The sequence below is a fragment of the Manacus candei genome, unplaced genomic scaffold (genome assembly GCF_025592945.1).
Source record: "Manacus candei isolate 608988 ecotype Guabito, Panama unplaced genomic scaffold, ASM2559294v1 h1tg000103l, whole genome shotgun sequence".
Taxonomy (NCBI): Eukaryota; Metazoa; Chordata; class Aves; order Passeriformes; family Pipridae; genus Manacus; species Manacus candei.
Genome location: NW_026138151.1, coordinates 3,256,930 through 3,272,036, shown reverse-complemented (window position 1 = coordinate 3,272,036; position 15,107 = coordinate 3,256,930). Strand labels below are relative to the sequence as shown.

The 15,107-nt window shown below is 64.0% G+C and overlaps 2 protein-coding genes across 3 annotated transcripts; both read left to right on the top strand.

Annotated features, from left to right (window-relative positions):
- Positions 1-184: 184 nt before the first annotated feature.
- Positions 185-1,196, top strand: LOC127461356 (keratin-associated protein 5-1-like; the record flags this gene model as incomplete). Its single annotated transcript, XM_051769061.1, has 1 exon — positions 185-1,196. A coding segment is annotated over one exon (1,012 nt), but the record flags the coding sequence as incomplete, so codon positions are not given.
- A 3,328-nt stretch (positions 1,197-4,524) lies between these two features.
- On the top strand, positions 4,525-14,679 carry TBX1 (T-box transcription factor 1). Of its 2 annotated transcripts, XM_051769060.1 has the most exons (8): positions 4,525-4,717; positions 5,875-6,331; positions 9,640-9,741; positions 11,119-11,290; positions 11,525-11,680; positions 13,047-13,114; positions 13,328-13,428; positions 14,128-14,679. In XM_051769060.1, the coding sequence occupies exons 1-8, from the start codon at positions 4,525-4,527 to the stop codon at positions 14,553-14,555; spliced, it is 1,677 nt and encodes a 558-aa protein (XP_051625020.1). In that variant the 3' UTR covers positions 14,556-14,679. The 2 variants fall into 2 exon arrangements, with proteins under 2 accessions (XP_051625020.1, XP_051625019.1); XM_051769059.1 differs by lacking the exon at positions 4,525-4,717 and having other exon boundaries at positions 5,768-6,331; positions 14,128-14,674.
- The last annotated feature ends 428 nt before the right edge of the window (positions 14,680-15,107 follow it).

Genomic DNA, 15,107 nt, shown 5'->3' with positions numbered 1-15,107 from the left:
CAATAACGGTCTCAAATTAAAGGTCAGAAAATCCGTGTTTTTCCCGGGACCCGCGGGAACTTCAAGCTTTTTTCACCTGCCGAGATCTTCCCCGTCTCTTCTTTATTTCCACCCTTACAACGAATCCGTAAGCGTCCGTGGCTCCCGTTAGTTGAACCCCTACGAATCGCCATTGTTTCTGCAGCAGCATCGCCCCCAGCGAGGCAGCGCCGGCCTTTCCCTGCGGGTCCGCGGGGTTCCCCTCCCGGGGTTCCCGTCCCGGGCCGCCCGTGGAGCCCGCCCGGGGCTCCTTCGCGGGGCTGTTGGCGCGGGAGTGTGCGGGGACACCGCGCGTGCGGCTGCGTGAGGAGTGTGTGGAGTGCGGGGCTGTGTGCGGAGTGCGGGGCTGTGTGCGGAGTGTGCGGAGTGTGCGGAGTGCGGGACTGTGTGCGGCTGTGTGCGGAGTGTGCGGAGTGTGCGGAGTGCGGGGCTGTGTGCGGAGTGTGCGGAGTGTGCGGAGTGCGGGGCTGTGTGCGGCTGTGTGCGGAGTGTGCGGAGTGTGCGGAGTGCGGGGCTGTGTGCGGAGTGTGCGGAGTGTGCGGAGTGCGGGGCTGTGTGCGGCTGTGTGCGGAGTGTGCGGAGTGTGCGGAGTGCGGGGCTGTGTGCGGAGTGCGGGGCTGTGTGCGGAGTGCGGGGCTGTGTGCGGAGTGTGCGGAGTGTGCGGAGTGCGGGGCTGTGTGCGGCTGTATGCGGAGTGTGCGGAGTGCGGGGCTGTGTGCGGCTGTATGCGGAGTGTGCGGAGTGCGGGGCTGTGTGCGGAGTGTGCGGAGTGTGCGGAGTGCGGGGCTGTGTGCGGAGTGCGGGGCTGTGTGCGGAGTGCGGGGCTGTGTGCGGCTGTGCGCGGAGTGTGCGGCTGTGTGCGGAGTGCGGGGCGGCCCCGGCCCCGCATCGCTGCCGTTGCCCCCCTGAGTTATTTGCTGCCCCAGGGCCCGGCGGGCAGCGGGGCTGCCGTGCCGAGGCCGAGCCGGGCCGTGCGGGGCCGGCCCAGCTCCCCTGCAGAGCCTACACCCCCCCCGCAGCCCGGGCCCGCCGGGGGCCCGCCGGGGTACAGGGGCTGGGGGGCGGGAGGGACGGCGGGGCCGGGCAAGGGCCGCGGGAGCGGGCAGAAAGGAGGGATCGCGGGAGGGACGAGAGGAGAGATGCCGGCGGAGGGGTGAGTGCGAAGGGCGGACGGAGGGAAGGCGGCGGGCCGTGGGGCGCAGGGAGAGCCCCTCGGGACCGCGGTGCTCCTGCAGCACAGCCTGGGCTCGGAGTGCGCGGGGAGCCCGTGGCTCGGTGCGGACACGGCCAGGGCACCGGTGCGGAGCGCGACTGTCCGTGCCCGGGAGCTCCAGGCCGGGCCCGTGAGGAGCGGTGCGGACCCAGAGACCCCTGCGAGGGAGGACGAGGGCAGCAGCCAGCGGTGTCCGCCCCCGCCTCGCCTCAGAGGTCTGGGGGATTGCGGGGTGTCAGGCCTAAGCAGGGGAGGAGGCTGCGCGGGGGAAGCCTCGCCGGGGCCGGGGTAGGTGGTGGAGCGGCGGGGGACGCGGCAATGCTCGGCTCCGGGACCGCCCCGGGACTTGGGGGCTGCCGTCGTGGGGGACGCGCGAGTCGCTGCCACGCGTTGCTTTACTCGGTGCCGCCACGGCCTTTTGCGCCGCCGGGCTCGAGCGTTTCGGGGCGAAGCAGATGCGTGACCGCGGAGGATGAGGGGAAAGGGGGAGAGGTGTCCCTGCCCTTCTTTCCCGTCGAGCTCTTGGCGTTTTCGCATCGCGGAGATGTTTCTGGCGGAGGGGCGGCAGGACATCCCCCACCTCTCCTCCCACCTGCTCCGGCAAGGTGTGAGCGGCGAGGTGCAGAACCTCCGGGCTCGATGCAGACACACGCCCCGGCCCCTGGACGAGAGCAGAGCCGGGGGCAGAGCAGCATGGCTAGCGGCGGGGTTAGCAACTCCTCATGCGGAGTGCTTTGCAGCTCCATGCGGAGCGGCCGGGGAACGGGACAGGCGTTCGCGGGGCTGGGCGAGACGCCTGCTAAACGTGACCTCTGGGTTTAGGCCCTTTTTGGGGGTGCAGGAAAGGGGACGACCCCGCTCCACTCCTTCGGTGGGTTCTGTCGCTGCGGTGTTCCCGTCGCGGGGCAGCCGGGACTGGTTCCCCCCTCCATCGTCTCAGCTCCGCCCGGCGACGCTCACGCGTGATGGAACCCCGCGCGGGCTGCGAGGCCGGGCACGGGATATGGGAACGGGGCGGCGGGATCTTCTCTCAGGGATTTGGGGTTTCGGGGCTGCAGCTCTGCGGTTGGACCGGGACCCGCTCCGCTGCCGCCCGGGGAACAACGATTCCCGGCGGATCCCCTGTTCCCGGTAGACAGCACTCAGCCCTGACCCCGCCGGCCAGGTGGACAGGCCGAGGGGCCGGTCCGCACCCGGGCTGTCCCCGACGTGGCGCCGCTTACAGCTGGAGCTTTACGGAAGGAGCAGGGAAGGAGAAAGGGATAAACGTGGGAAACGGTGAGGGCAGTCAAGGGATGGACAGTAACCCCGAGCTCTCCGACTCTGCTGGGGCGTTGGATTCGTGTCTTTTCTTAATTTCCAGGGGAGAATATTTTCTTTGTTTCTGGGGCACACCTCGGGGAAGGGGATCGCATCAGCCCTTGAGTTCCTGGAGGCGGCTTGGAGTTCGCACGCGTGGCTCCTCGCTTTCCTCCGGTATTGCCCGGGGTGCCCAAACGAAATCCCTTCCCCTCCCCCTTGTATTGCCGCCAGGTGAGCAGCGCGGGTCAGCACCGGGACACTCTTTTCCGTGGCGTGTCCCTGAGCTCGGGACAGAAGCTGCCCCGGCCGGGAGCCGCGCTGCCAGCAGCAGCAGCAGGGAAACACAACACCGATCGTGTCACGCTCTGCCCTTATGCCGTTAGTTGCAGGAACATATGCTCAAATATGTAAGAGTAGTCTAGATTTTTCTCTGCAAATATTTTTACCACATCCAAAGATAATATTTCAACAGAAGAATCAAGCCCCGCAGGCTACAGACAGGGCAGCTATATATAACCCGCTTGCTCACTCCGGCTCTCCGCGCATCGCTCGGGTTATGCAACCCCCATCGCGGTGGTAGCCACCGGCGCGCCCCACGGCTCCGCCCGCCCCGTCGGGGCATTTCCCCGGCACCTCGGTGCAGCCACCCGCCCGGACGGACCGGCACCGGGGCTCGGACCGGGACTGGTGCTGGTACCGGGGCCGGGCCGGGGCCGGCGCGTCGCCTTGCCCCGCGCCGATGCAGAGGAAGGGCCCGGGGGACGCCGCGGCGCTCCGAGGGGCCGGTACCGGGTGGTGAGTAGCGCCTCGCCCTCCTCGGGGCAGGGACGGGAGCGGGCCGGGCCCCGGCCCAGCCGGGCCGTGCAGGTGCTGCCGGCGGAGCGGGCTCTCGGGCCGGGCTGGGCAGGAGCTCGCCTGCAGCCCCGATCGTCGCTTTCTGTTTTCTCCGCTTTTTTTGGCGAAGGAAATGCTCGAACGCCGACGGGTGTTTTGAGGGTTTGGTGAGCCGGGGCTGGGGGATCTCATCCCACTCCGGCGAAGCGGCCGGCGGTACCTGCGCCCTCAGCGCACCCCGACGTGCCCACACCCCGCCTACTGCGGCGGCTCGGACTGCGAGTCCCCGAGGCCACTGAGCCCCCGGGGCCGCTCGCAGCCCCGCGGTGGATGCGAGCTGGAGGAAGGGAGCAATCCCTTCTCTCGGTGCCGGACATCCGCAGCGCGACGCCGGGCTCGGTTCGGCTCGGCTCTTCCCTTCCCGTCGGCCGGCTCCCGGAGCCGTGATTGACACCGCCGGCCCCTCCGCCCGCCCCGCAGCACATCCCATCCCTCCCCGGCGGCCGCTCGCCGTGCCCGGGAGGCGGGGAAGGGCCTCCCCAGCCCTTTGACACCGTCTCGGCCGGAGTTTCACTTCGCTTTCGCCGCCGCCGCCGCCACTTCTGCAGGCAAACACCCCCGGCTTCCATGTGACGCCTCCCAGCCACTGAATGGGGGAAAGCGCCTATGAGGGAGACACTTACCCTACGTGCAGGAGAAAAGGAGGGGACGGGGAGGCAGAAGCAGGAGGTGGTGGTTGGGGGAAGGGAAGAGAGAAAATAAATTAATAAATCGCAGGGAACGAACTTGGGGGGGAGAGAAATTGAGACCCCGGGAAAGAAGTTTATTTGTCGCCCTCCGGTCCCCTCTCGCTGCAGAGCTTGGTCCGCCGTTGCGGTGCTCGGCGTTGGCTACAAAGGGCCCCAGGGAAGTTTCTTGCTCCCCAGCGCCCTTCCCGGGGGTGACAGAGGGTTTGGGTTGTTTCGGTGTTGGATTTTTTTTTAAGTTTCCCTTCCCCCCCCCCCGTCTGGAAGGAGGGGGGTCTCATTCGCACCTCCCTGGATGGTGCCGTAGAAAGGAGGGGAGTGAGGGGGTGGGAGGGGGGGCTCGTGGTGGGAGGCTGCCGCGGCTGCTGCTCCTGCATTGGTGTCTCCCCTATGGACGAAAACAGCCCTCTGTCTCCCAAGGCAAATGCTTTCAGTATCGCCTCTCTGATTTCAGTCGCCGCCGCCGCCGAGCAAGCAGGGAAGGGAGCGCTGGAGGAGCGCCGCGGCGGCCGCAGCTCGCCCGCCCGCCCCGGCTGCCGCCCGCAAAAGATGCACTTCAGCACTGTCACCAGGGACATGGAAGGTGAGCGCCGCGCTCGGCCCCGCAGGGTGCGGGGACGGCACCAGCGGCCGCCGCGTGTCGGAGGGTTTTCGGGCGGCCCGGGCCGGCAGCCGTGCCGGGGGCAGCGCACAGGACGCGGCCTGCCTGCGGGGCCGCTCGGAGGGGGCTTTGCCGCTCCCCCCGGTGCGCCTGGGCCCCTGCAGTCCTCCTTAGAGGGTTGGGCTCTGTCCGTGGCCCGGTGGTAGCTTTCGACGGCCCCGCCGCTGGGACCCGCATCTTCTCGGAGGTGCTGGAGCATCCTCCGACAGCGCCGGCCGTGCCCGGGGCAGCGGCAGGCCGGGGCTCGGCTCCCGAGGGCTCTGCAGACCCTGTCTGGCCTGGGGGCTGCTTGGGAAATAAAGTAAGAGACCCCCGGGACCTCGAGGAGCCTTTCAGCACCGGAGGGGATCCGAAGGAGCGGGCCGTTCGCCGGGCCGGCCTGTCAAACGCCGCAGGCCCCGCTCGGGCCGAGGGCTGCGTGGCCGGGGCTGTCCCGGCGCTCCTCGGCACGGGCCCGGAGCTTTGCTCTGGTCCCGATCCGCTCCCCCTCTCTCACCCGGGGATGGAAGGAATGGGGGATTGCCAAACCAGATCCGCCTTCCCCTGTCAGCCGTGGCCCCAGAGCGAGGGACGTTACCTGCAGCAGCGTAGCTACACGGAAATAAGAACCGGTTTCTTTCTTTGAGTTCCCCCACTCCTCTTTCTTTTCCCCCTCTTTTTTTTTTGTTTTTGGATAGGGGGGTGACGAAGGGAGTTTGCTTTGCCCCAAGTGGTGTGTGGCGAGGGAGGCCTGCAGAGATAGATAGCACGGGCTTTGCACCGCCGCGGCTCTTGGCAGATCTCTTGGATTTGCAAAGGAAAAAAAATAGAAGAAAAAAAGGAAAAAAAAAAAAAGAAGCCGAGGCAGGCAGGCAGCGGGAGCAGCGAGCTCCCCGCCTGCCCCGGGGGGAGCGAGGCTGGGGCCAAGCAAAGCGGAAAGGGGGAGGCGCCCCGCTGGGCTGGGCGCGGGGCAGGAGAGGAGGCGGAGGGCACCCCGCGGAGCCGGCGCGGAGGCGGGGGCCGCGCGGAGCGGCGCGGAGCTGGGGGGAAAGCGGGAGCCGGAGCGGAGCCCTGACCGCCTGTTTTTGGAATGATTTCAGCTATCTCCAGCCCCTGGCTCACCCAGCTGTCCCATTTTTGCGATGTTGCAGCTTTCACGGCCAACAGCCTGAGCAGCCTGAACGCCTCCGGCGGGTACCACCTCTCCCCCTCCCCGGGGGACCCGTACGGACAGCATGAGCCGCCGCACTACGAGCCCTGCACGGCTCAGCAGCACCCGCACCCGCCGCCCCAGCCCCAGCACGGCTATCCTTTCGGCGGGGCGGCGGCCGGGACCAACCCGCCGCCCCCAGGCCCCGAGCAGCCCGAGGGCGCCGGGGGAGCCGCCGCGGGGCCGGCCGCCGTCTCGGGCTGCTCCGCGGGGGCGGCCGCCGCGGCCAAGGCGCCGGTGAAGAAGAACCCGAAGGTGGCCAACGTGAGCGTCCAGCTGGAGATGAAGGCGCTGTGGGACGAGTTCAACCAGCTGGGCACCGAGATGATCGTCACCAAGGCAGGCAGGTCAGTGCGGAGCTCCCGAGCGGCCCCGGCTCTCCAGCCGCTCCCTCCGGACCCGGGCACTCAGGCCAGCCGGGGCGGCAGGGTCCGGCCGCGGGTGGTTGAATTCGCAGTTTGGGGGAAAACTGAGGCTGCCAAAGGGCGAGTCGCGGAGCGGCCCGGCCCAGCGGTGGCCGTCATTTGATCCTGGCGCTTCTGTCGGGGCGAAATGTGCCGGCTCTTGCGGCCCGAAGGCCTCGAGTGCTGCGGGCAGAACGCGCGGGTGCTGCGGGCTGGCGGCGAAGGCGTGCGGAGGACGGCGGGCAGGGCGCTGGGTTTCACCCCCGCTGGAAAGGGCGCTGTGCTCCTCCGGGCGCCTTCGGCTGCCGGTGATCCCGCACGGGACTTCGATCCATGTTTACGGACGACAGTGTGTGCTGCGCGGGCGGACAGCAGTGGCACGGGGAAAAGACAAATGGAATTCTCGAACGCTGCAATACCTGCTAAATGCATGTTGTAGCACGGGTAGATCTTTTCCTTCCGGCGAGGACGCGAACAGACCCTAATTCTGCACCTTGAACCGTGTTCCAGGGCTGTTGCATTTCCCGATTATCGAGTAACGAGCCCGGCTGAGCCCAGCTCTTCTCGGCCCTGCTCCGGCCGCCGCGGCGCGGTTCCGGGGCCAGGACCCCGCTGCCGGCCGGGGAACAAAGGAAGCGGCCGATGCGATCGCGTTAGAAACGAGCAAAACGTGGGGGGGGAGAGGAGCCCCAATTACGGTTGTTAATTATTGCATTTAATGGAGATCCCCGAGAAACTCCGCGGCTGCGGCGGCTCGGGCAGAGCTGCGGAGCTTTCCCCGCCAGGCTCCGGGCAGAACTGCCTTCTGGGGGAGCGAGCGCATTGTTCGGGCTCTGACTCTTCCCCCGTTTAAAACGATCCGGCGGGGAGGGAGAAAAGAAAACCAAACAAATTAAGGAATCCCCCGGTGCTCGCTCCAGTTGTGCCCGGGGCTGGCTGCGGCGGGATGGCCGGGGGCGCGGGCCGGACTCTGCTCCGAACGGCCCGGTAGGAGCGGTGACCGCCGCCGCGGGCTCCTGCTCTCCCGCCAGCGGTTTTGAGGGTCCCGAAAGTGCAAAAAAAGAAACATATTATCATGCACACAGTCATTTTGGTTTGGGTTTTTTGGTTTGGGTTTTTTTTGTGTGTGTGTGGTTGGATTTTTTGGAGGTTTTTTTGTTGTGTTGTGGTTTTTTTTTTAATTTGCAATTGACTGAAACGGAAGGTGCCCGGTGCAGAAGCAGCCGGTGCCGCGCTGCGGGACCCCGGGCGGCATTTCCCGCAGACGGTGCCTGCCCCGGCGCCGGCCCGCGCGCTGCGCTGTCTCCGGCCGCGGCCCCTGAGCCCGGCGCCGTGCTCGGCCGTGCTTTCCTTTGCGGAAAAGGTCGTTCAGACTCCAGGCAGAGGCTCTCTGCAAACAGGAGCTCTTCGATCTGGCTTTCTTCGCTCTCCCAGAACAGCGGAAGGATTGCAAATACCCCACTTCAAAAGGGCTCGAAAATTAACCAACTCCATTTGAATCAGGGGCTTCTTCCCTGCCTTTCTTCGCTTGTTTTATGGCACCGTCGAATCTCCAGACAGGCGAGTAAAAACAGAAGAAAACGGAGAAAACCAGCAGGAAAAGGCTGAGGGAAGGCGCTGCTAAGCCTGTTCTCTCCCAGCCTCTCTGGGCTGACCCTGCTGTTTGTCTAGATGGGTGTTATCATCTCAGGTTGTTTGTTTTAAAACTAAGTTTTAAAACAAGAAACACCGGAACTGGAGCTAATGGGGCTTTTACACGTTTAAAAATAATAATAACAGAGGGAACGACTGGAAACGTCCTCCAGAGTTTGCTAAAGCGTTACAGGGAGGGAGACGCAGCCGCCCGATCCTGATGCAGCCCGGCAGTGCCGGGCCCGGACTGGAAGAGCTGCGGAGCCAGAGGCGCGCTGCCCCATCGTCCTGCCGGGCGGCCTTTCCTCCGCGGGGAGCAGCGGCACATAACAAAAAAAAAACCGGGAAGACGCACAGCAGGTCCGGCCGTGCGCTCCGAGAACGGGCCGGGGGGGACTCTCGATGTCCGGGTTTGATCGGGTTGTTTGTTTAGGGGATGTTGGGAATTTGGTTTTTCAACGGCTGCAAATCCCCTTCCCGGAATACTGCCCGCTGTCGCTCGCTTGATTTTCTACTCGGTAAAACAAAACCGAAGCCATAACGAGCCCCGACGCCAGGACACATCTTCGGCGTGTCCCGCCGGGGAGCCGCGGGCCGGGCCCTGTCCGCGGTGTGCGCAGATGGAGGAGGGAGAGACGGGCGGGCCGTCCCGGCCCCTGCCCATAGCCCACCGCAGATAGCATTTGTTCCGCAGCCCCTCGAAGGAATCGTGCCCTCCCTGAGCGTGGGATCCGTGTCCCGGCTTAGCATGGGGTCCCCGGGGACCTCCGCAGAGCCGAACGGGGAGGGGCAGCCCCGGGGCTCCCTCTGCCCTGCCCGGGAGCCCTGGGCTCCTTCCCGCTCTCCTTTCACCCCGCAAAGGTGCGGGAACAGGGGCCCGCCTGGGCTCTCACAACGAAGTGGAGCCGGGACGGGATTTTCTGGGAGATCCCTGTTGCTCTCTAGTCCTTGCCCGCCGAAGGGGAGCGTTCGCCCCTCCGTGCTGCGGGAGGTCTCCCGCTGGCCCCGAGGGCCACGGGGCTGCTGTAACCGCTGCTTTCAAACGGGCACAGTTTGGGGGGTACAGAAGCTGCAGAATTGGAAACTCCCATCACCTCGTGTCGTTCTCAGGAGTTTCTAGATGTGCCCCCAAGGGCTGCCCGGGACTCCCGAGGCTCTGTTCCCAGCTCGGGTGTGGGTCCGCAGACAGGGTAGTGCCTTGCATCTGCGTCCAGTCAGGTCAGCTGAAAGGATGGGGAAATCATGGGGAAGAAATTCTTTTCACTAGGGTCTCCCCATCGCAAAGGCAGAGGAGGCACTTGTTCCCCCCCCGGTGTCTGTGTTCCACCGCGGCGGGGCATTCCGGGTGTCCGACACAAACGGTCCTGGAGCCGGCGGGAGAGGCAGGACCGCTCCAGCTCACCCTCTGGGATGCTGCCGAGGGCTGGGGAACACGGCAGCCCCTCTCCTCATGCTGCCCGGGTGCTCTGCGTCTTCCTCCAGCCAGCTGTTCCTGTGAGGGTCCTGTCATCGCAGCCAGGCGGGCATCGGAGCAGAGGGAGGGGAAGGGTACCCATGCCGGCCCCTCAGGGCTCCCCGCTGCTCCTCAGCTGAGCACTTCTCTCTCTCCTCTCTGCCAGGCGCATGTTCCCCACCTTCCAGGTGAAGATATTCGGCATGGACCCTATGGCTGACTACATGCTCCTCATGGACTTCGTTCCCGTAGACGACAAGCGATACCGGCAAGTAACACCCTGCCCGCCCGGGTTCTCAGCGCTGAGGGCTGGTGGGTCACTGCCCACCCGCTGAGGGGTGGTGGGTCACTGCCCACCTGCTGAGGGGTGGTGGGTCACTGCCTGCCCCCTGCCCCTGCCCTCCGGGGTGCGTGTTGGTGCGAGATGAGGAGGAGACGCAGGATGTGGCTGCCCTGGTGTCTCACACCTTTGCAACGAATCCAGGGCTGGGAGCAGCTGTACGGACCCCCCAGGGCCCCCCTGGGCCTTCACACGAGGCCGGCAGGCGGCCGAGGCCAGAGCAGCGCGGGCAGAAGGGCAGGTTTCCACAGGGTGCAGGGCAGGAGCTGCCTTGTCCTGCCCAGAAAAGCTTTCCTTGTTGCACTGCTACACGCCTCCACCCCGCAAGCACACATTACCCCTTGACAAAAATCCTCCCGGTGCTCCTTGAGTGTTGTAGCCTCTCAGTGGGTGTCCCCGGGCTCTGCCATGCTCTCTTGGGAGCCCGCTGGGTGCTTGGGCGAAGAGAGTGGGTTTTGTGCTCTGGAAAGGCATTGGCCACCCGAGCCACAAAACCCTGCCCTTGTTTTCAGTGGCAGAGTAGGAAGGCCTTGGAAACTGGCGACTCACAGGGCAGCGATGCAGTCTGGTTTGGAAGCCCTTTAATTTTTAAGACAGTGAAAGGTGCATTATGTATTTAGCTTCAGATCAGGACGCCGAGCAGGCAGCCCGCATAGGAATCGCAGGGTCCGATATATAAATATTTAGACAGATATCCAAATTCTCAGGGCGTCCTAGAAATGTTTGCTTGTCAAGGGAAGTGGGATATATAACATCCAATTGAGTATATCTTTAAAAAGTAATGTTTCTGCTCAAGTCCAATGGTGTCTAATTCCCCCTGTGCAAACACTGGCTTTTAAAGTAAACACGTGTATAGAAGATTGGTTTCTCTGTTTTAAATGTTACTGTTGAATATGTACTTTGAAAGAATGAAACAAGGCTGCTAAATTCTGGACCTGCTATTAATCTACACACAACCTTCCACTCTTCACTTAAAGCCAGAACATTACTGTATAGAGGGCTCTCTTTCACCCTTTTTTTAGAGGAAGGGAGAGCTTCTGTGGCTTCTCTCTCAAATCTACATGGATAGCTATAAATTTCCTCCATCCCACAGATTTCTCTCACGCCAGTTCCATCGGCAACCTGATAAAATATTCTCTCTCCCCTGCAGCAAGTCTGGCTGCAGAGAAGAGCTCGTTCCCCCCGTGGCCGTAGGATGCAGCAGTGATGGGGAGGCAGCACTTCCCCCTCACTGGGCTGCGGGTGCTGCAGGGGCGTGGGAGGGACCCCCCCGGGCCACGGCTGAGGGTGCCTTCCCTCCCGCAGGTACGCCTTCCACAGCTCCTCCTGGCTGGTGGCCGGCAAAGCCGACCCCGCCACCCCCGGGAGGGTCCATTACCACCCGGACTCCCCGGCCAAAGGGGCGCAGTGGATGAAGCAGATCGTTTCCTTTGATAAGCTCAAACTGACCAACAATTTGCTGGACGACAACGGGCATGTAAGTGTTCCCGGGAGAAGGTGTCCAACACCGGGCTGCAGCGGGGGGATCTCCCCGTGCCGTGATCCCCGTGGGGGATCCCTGCCCGTGCCCCTCATCAGGGCTCCGCGCCCCGACCCCGCCCCAGCCCCGCGACTGCCCCGGGCAGGGGAGCCGGCAGGGCCGGGCTGCGCTCTCCTCTCTCCATGCTCCGCCTGGATCAGTTATTGTCTCCTTGCTCATTTTATCATTCAGATCATTTTGAACTCCATGCACAGATACCAGCCGCGTTTTCACGTGGTCTATGTGGACCCCCGGAAAGACAGCGAGAAATACGCGGAGGAGAACTTCAAAACCTTCGTCTTCGAGGAGACACGTTTCACAGCCGTGACCGCCTACCAGAACCACAGGGTGAGGCAAAAGGGCCGGGGCAGCCGAAAGTGGGGGTTGGGGTCACCCCACAGGTACCGTGGGTGTGGGTGCTCCCGACGCTGGAGGCCGGGCTGTGTGTCCGGGGGCTGTCTGGGGGTACTCCCACCTCCTCCTCCCCATCTGCTAAACCCATTCCGGGGCAGCGCCAGGAACCCGATAGCCGGGGGGCTGTGCAGAGCTGCATCTCTGCATGCCGAGGAAGCGACGTGGGCTCCAGCCCCATCGCCAGCTTCTCCCTGCCCGGGGGACCTCATTACCTATGTAAACCCGAGACTGGGGCTAGTGGGGGAACTACAGGCCTCCTGCTGTGAAATGTCACTCACAATTTGTTTGGATAAATTTGCGATTTTACTACTCTAACTTGTAGCTGTCTGTTCCCCCCCAGAATACAATTATATGTTAAAAACGAAACAAAACACCCCCACCCCAATCTGATGCGGATTTCTAGGCAGCAGTTAATCCAACTGCTCCTTTAAATTGCACCAGTGTGATGTAAGGAGCAGGAATCCCAGCGGCGAGCGCAAATACGATTTCCAGCGGGGACTTTTCCGCACCGCCCCAAGTCCCCGGACCGCTCCAGCCACCTGGCTCCGCGCTGGTGCTGCCGCCCGGGCCGGGGCTGGGTCCCGGAGCTGGGTCCCGGAGCTGTGCCCAAGCAGCCGGCGGCAGTGCCACCCTCTGCAGTGGCTCTGAGCAGACCGACCCGAGGTCTCCCCGCGATGCTGCGGTCCGGCCGCACCTCGCCCCGCAGAGGCCAGAGCAAGGCTGTGCCTTTAAGGGGCTGAGGAGTCCTCCCCGGCTGGCATTTGCCTGATGGCTCCGGACAGCTGCTCTTTCTCTCCTGCTTTCTATCAGTTTGACCTCTAAGGCTGGAACTGTCACTGAGGGGCTTAAAGTTTGTTTTTCAACCCATTCCGGAAACTCACAATCACATACTTTATCCATGGATTTGCTTAAATATAGAAAATGTCCTGCCTTCTCCCCGGCGAATTAAATAAATACATAAGTATGATTTATCCAGTGATTTGTCTTAGCTGCTCCAGTGGTGACCCATATAATGTGGCATTTTCTTACAAGTGCGTTTACTCAGCTTTTGCAGCCAATTCAGGCTGCCTCTCCCTTCACCTTGAACTCATATTAGGTAGCATGTTAGCCCTCATTTTCTAACAGAGAAAGCACACGATTGTGCTCTGTGGCCGAGCACGTCCCGGCTCCACCGGCCACCTGGACCCTCTCTGTTACAGCAGGCACTGCTGAGTCCCCAGGCCTAATCAGGGACACGTGTTCTGTCTGACCGGGGAGCCCCGTGTGCCACTCTGAGACATTTTCCCATTTCTCCTTACAGATCACACAGCTGAAGATTGCCAGCAACCCTTTTGCCAAGGGATTCAGAGACTGTGACCCTGAGGACTGGTAAGGCTGTGCCTTTATTGGCTGTGACTACACCCCACTCCTGTCCCGTTTCACGTGCACCTGCCCAGCTTACATTTGCACAAGGCCTGCAGGGAGTTTGGGAGACACTGTGTGGGGGCCCCATTTGCCAGCTGCAGCTCACAGCAGCAACGTTCCAAGTGTTCTTTCCATTGGACCATTGGCTCTGTGTCACTTCTCCATTTCTTCTTCCAGGCCCAGGAACCACAGGCCAGGGGCTCTTCCTCTCATGAGTGCTTTTGCCAGATCCCGGAATCCAGTCTCTTCCCCGGCCCACCAGAATGGGACAGAGAAAGGTGAGAGCCCCCACTGGCCAGGCCAGCCCGTCACCTGGGCCCTGCTGGCCTGCACGGCCCCCACATGCATGTTCGGGGCCAGCTTTGCTCCTCATGCTGGTGCACAGCCCCACTGCTAACCAGCTTTGCACTGCTGCCCGTTTTTTGAACAAAAATAGCCACCTTCATAGCCTAATTAATTCTTGCTCGGACTACAGCACTGACTGTTGTACTCAAGCAAGTTTGCTGCTTTATAAAATACCACCCTTCGCTTTTAGTGTCCCCTTTTCGACTTTTTGGCAACAAACTCAGCTTTTCAGGCAGGGATGCAGTGCTGGCCATGGGCTCCCCCTCGCATTGCCCTTTTAATGTGCCTCGGCATCACGTTCAGGGCCCACCCGCTCCATTCAGGAGCTGCAGTCAGGTCGAACAGCACCTCTGCCCATTGACTGCTTTTCCATTACCCAGAGCAAACAACTGCAAAGACAACCGAATGCCTTTCTTCCAAAACACACTCCGGGCCTGCAAAATAAAGGGAAGTCTGTATTTATTTAGTGTTACACAATTGCAAAAATGTCAGGCGTGCACCAGCTTGTCAGTCAATTCAGCTCCATTTATCGCAGTCAGAAGGTCCCGTCCCGCCAGCCCCGCTCGCAGCGCCGCCGTTCCCCCCGCTCCTCTCCCCCGCGTGCCGGGATGCTGACGGTGTGTCCCCCGCAGATGCTGCCGAGAGCCGGCGGGACTTCGAGCGGGAGGCGGGCGGGACGGGGCTGCACCAGGCGGAGGCCGCGCACCAGCAGCTCATGTCCCGCGTGCTCAGCCCCGCGCTGCCCGGCGGCCCCGGCGGGCTGGTGCCGCTGTCCGGGCCGGGGGGCGGCCGGCCGAGCCCCCCGCACCACGAACTGCGCCTGGAGCCCGCCGCGTCCGAGCCGCTGCACCACCACCCCTACAAGTACCCGCCGGCCGCCTACGACCACTACCTGGGCGCCAAGAGCCGGCCCGCGCCCTACCCCCTGCCCAGCATCCGCGGGCACGGCTACCACCACCACCACCACCACCACATGAACGCGGCGGCCGCGGCCGCGGCGGCCGCCAACATGTACTCGCCGGCCGGGGCGCCCGCGGGCTACGAGTACGGACCGCGGTAACGGGGCCGCGGGACCGGCCCCGCCACGGACACCGCCCGCCCGCCGCCCTCGCCTCCCGCCCCTCCAGCCACCCGATAGGCCGGCGCCACCTGATTGACAGCTGCAGCGCCCAATCGGCGGCGGCCGGGCCCACGCGGGCCGTGAGGGCGGCGGTGCCGTCGCGGGGTGACCCGCCCGTCGGGGGCCGTGAGGGCGGCGGGGCCGGGGCCGCCATCGCGGAGAGACCGCGGCTGCACTTTGATAAATGAAGCCATATGTCCTTATCTCCCGGCGCCTCCGCCCGCGCCGGGCACCCAGGCCGGGGGCGGCTGGGCAGCGGCGGGAGGGCGGGGAGCGGCTCGTGCCCGGGCGCTCGGCCGCGGGTGTCTGAGGGCGGTGCGGGGGTGCCGCCGGTGCAGAGGTGCCGCGGGGCCGGTCCCTCCCACTGGGCACACCGAGGCCTCGTTCGCGGGTGGCTCAGGTGGTTCTTTGAGGGCAAGGGAACGCTTGGGATCCTCACTGCCAGAACAGATTTCCCACTTCTCCTCCGGCCCTGACCCTCCCGTGAGTTCT

Excerpts from the sequence above, each read along its gene's own strand:
- TBX1 (XM_051769060.1), top strand. The coding sequence starts at position 4,525 with ATGGACGAAAACAGCCCTCTGTCTCCCAAGGCAAATGCTTTCAGTATC. Across the intron at positions 11,681-13,046 it reads CCGCCTACCAGAACCACAGG|ATCACACAGCTGAAGATTGC; the intron begins GTGAGGCAAAAG and ends TTCTCCTTACAG. Across the intron at positions 13,429-14,127 it reads CCAGAATGGGACAGAGAAAG|ATGCTGCCGAGAGCCGGCGG; the intron begins GTGAGAGCCCCC and ends TGTCCCCCGCAG.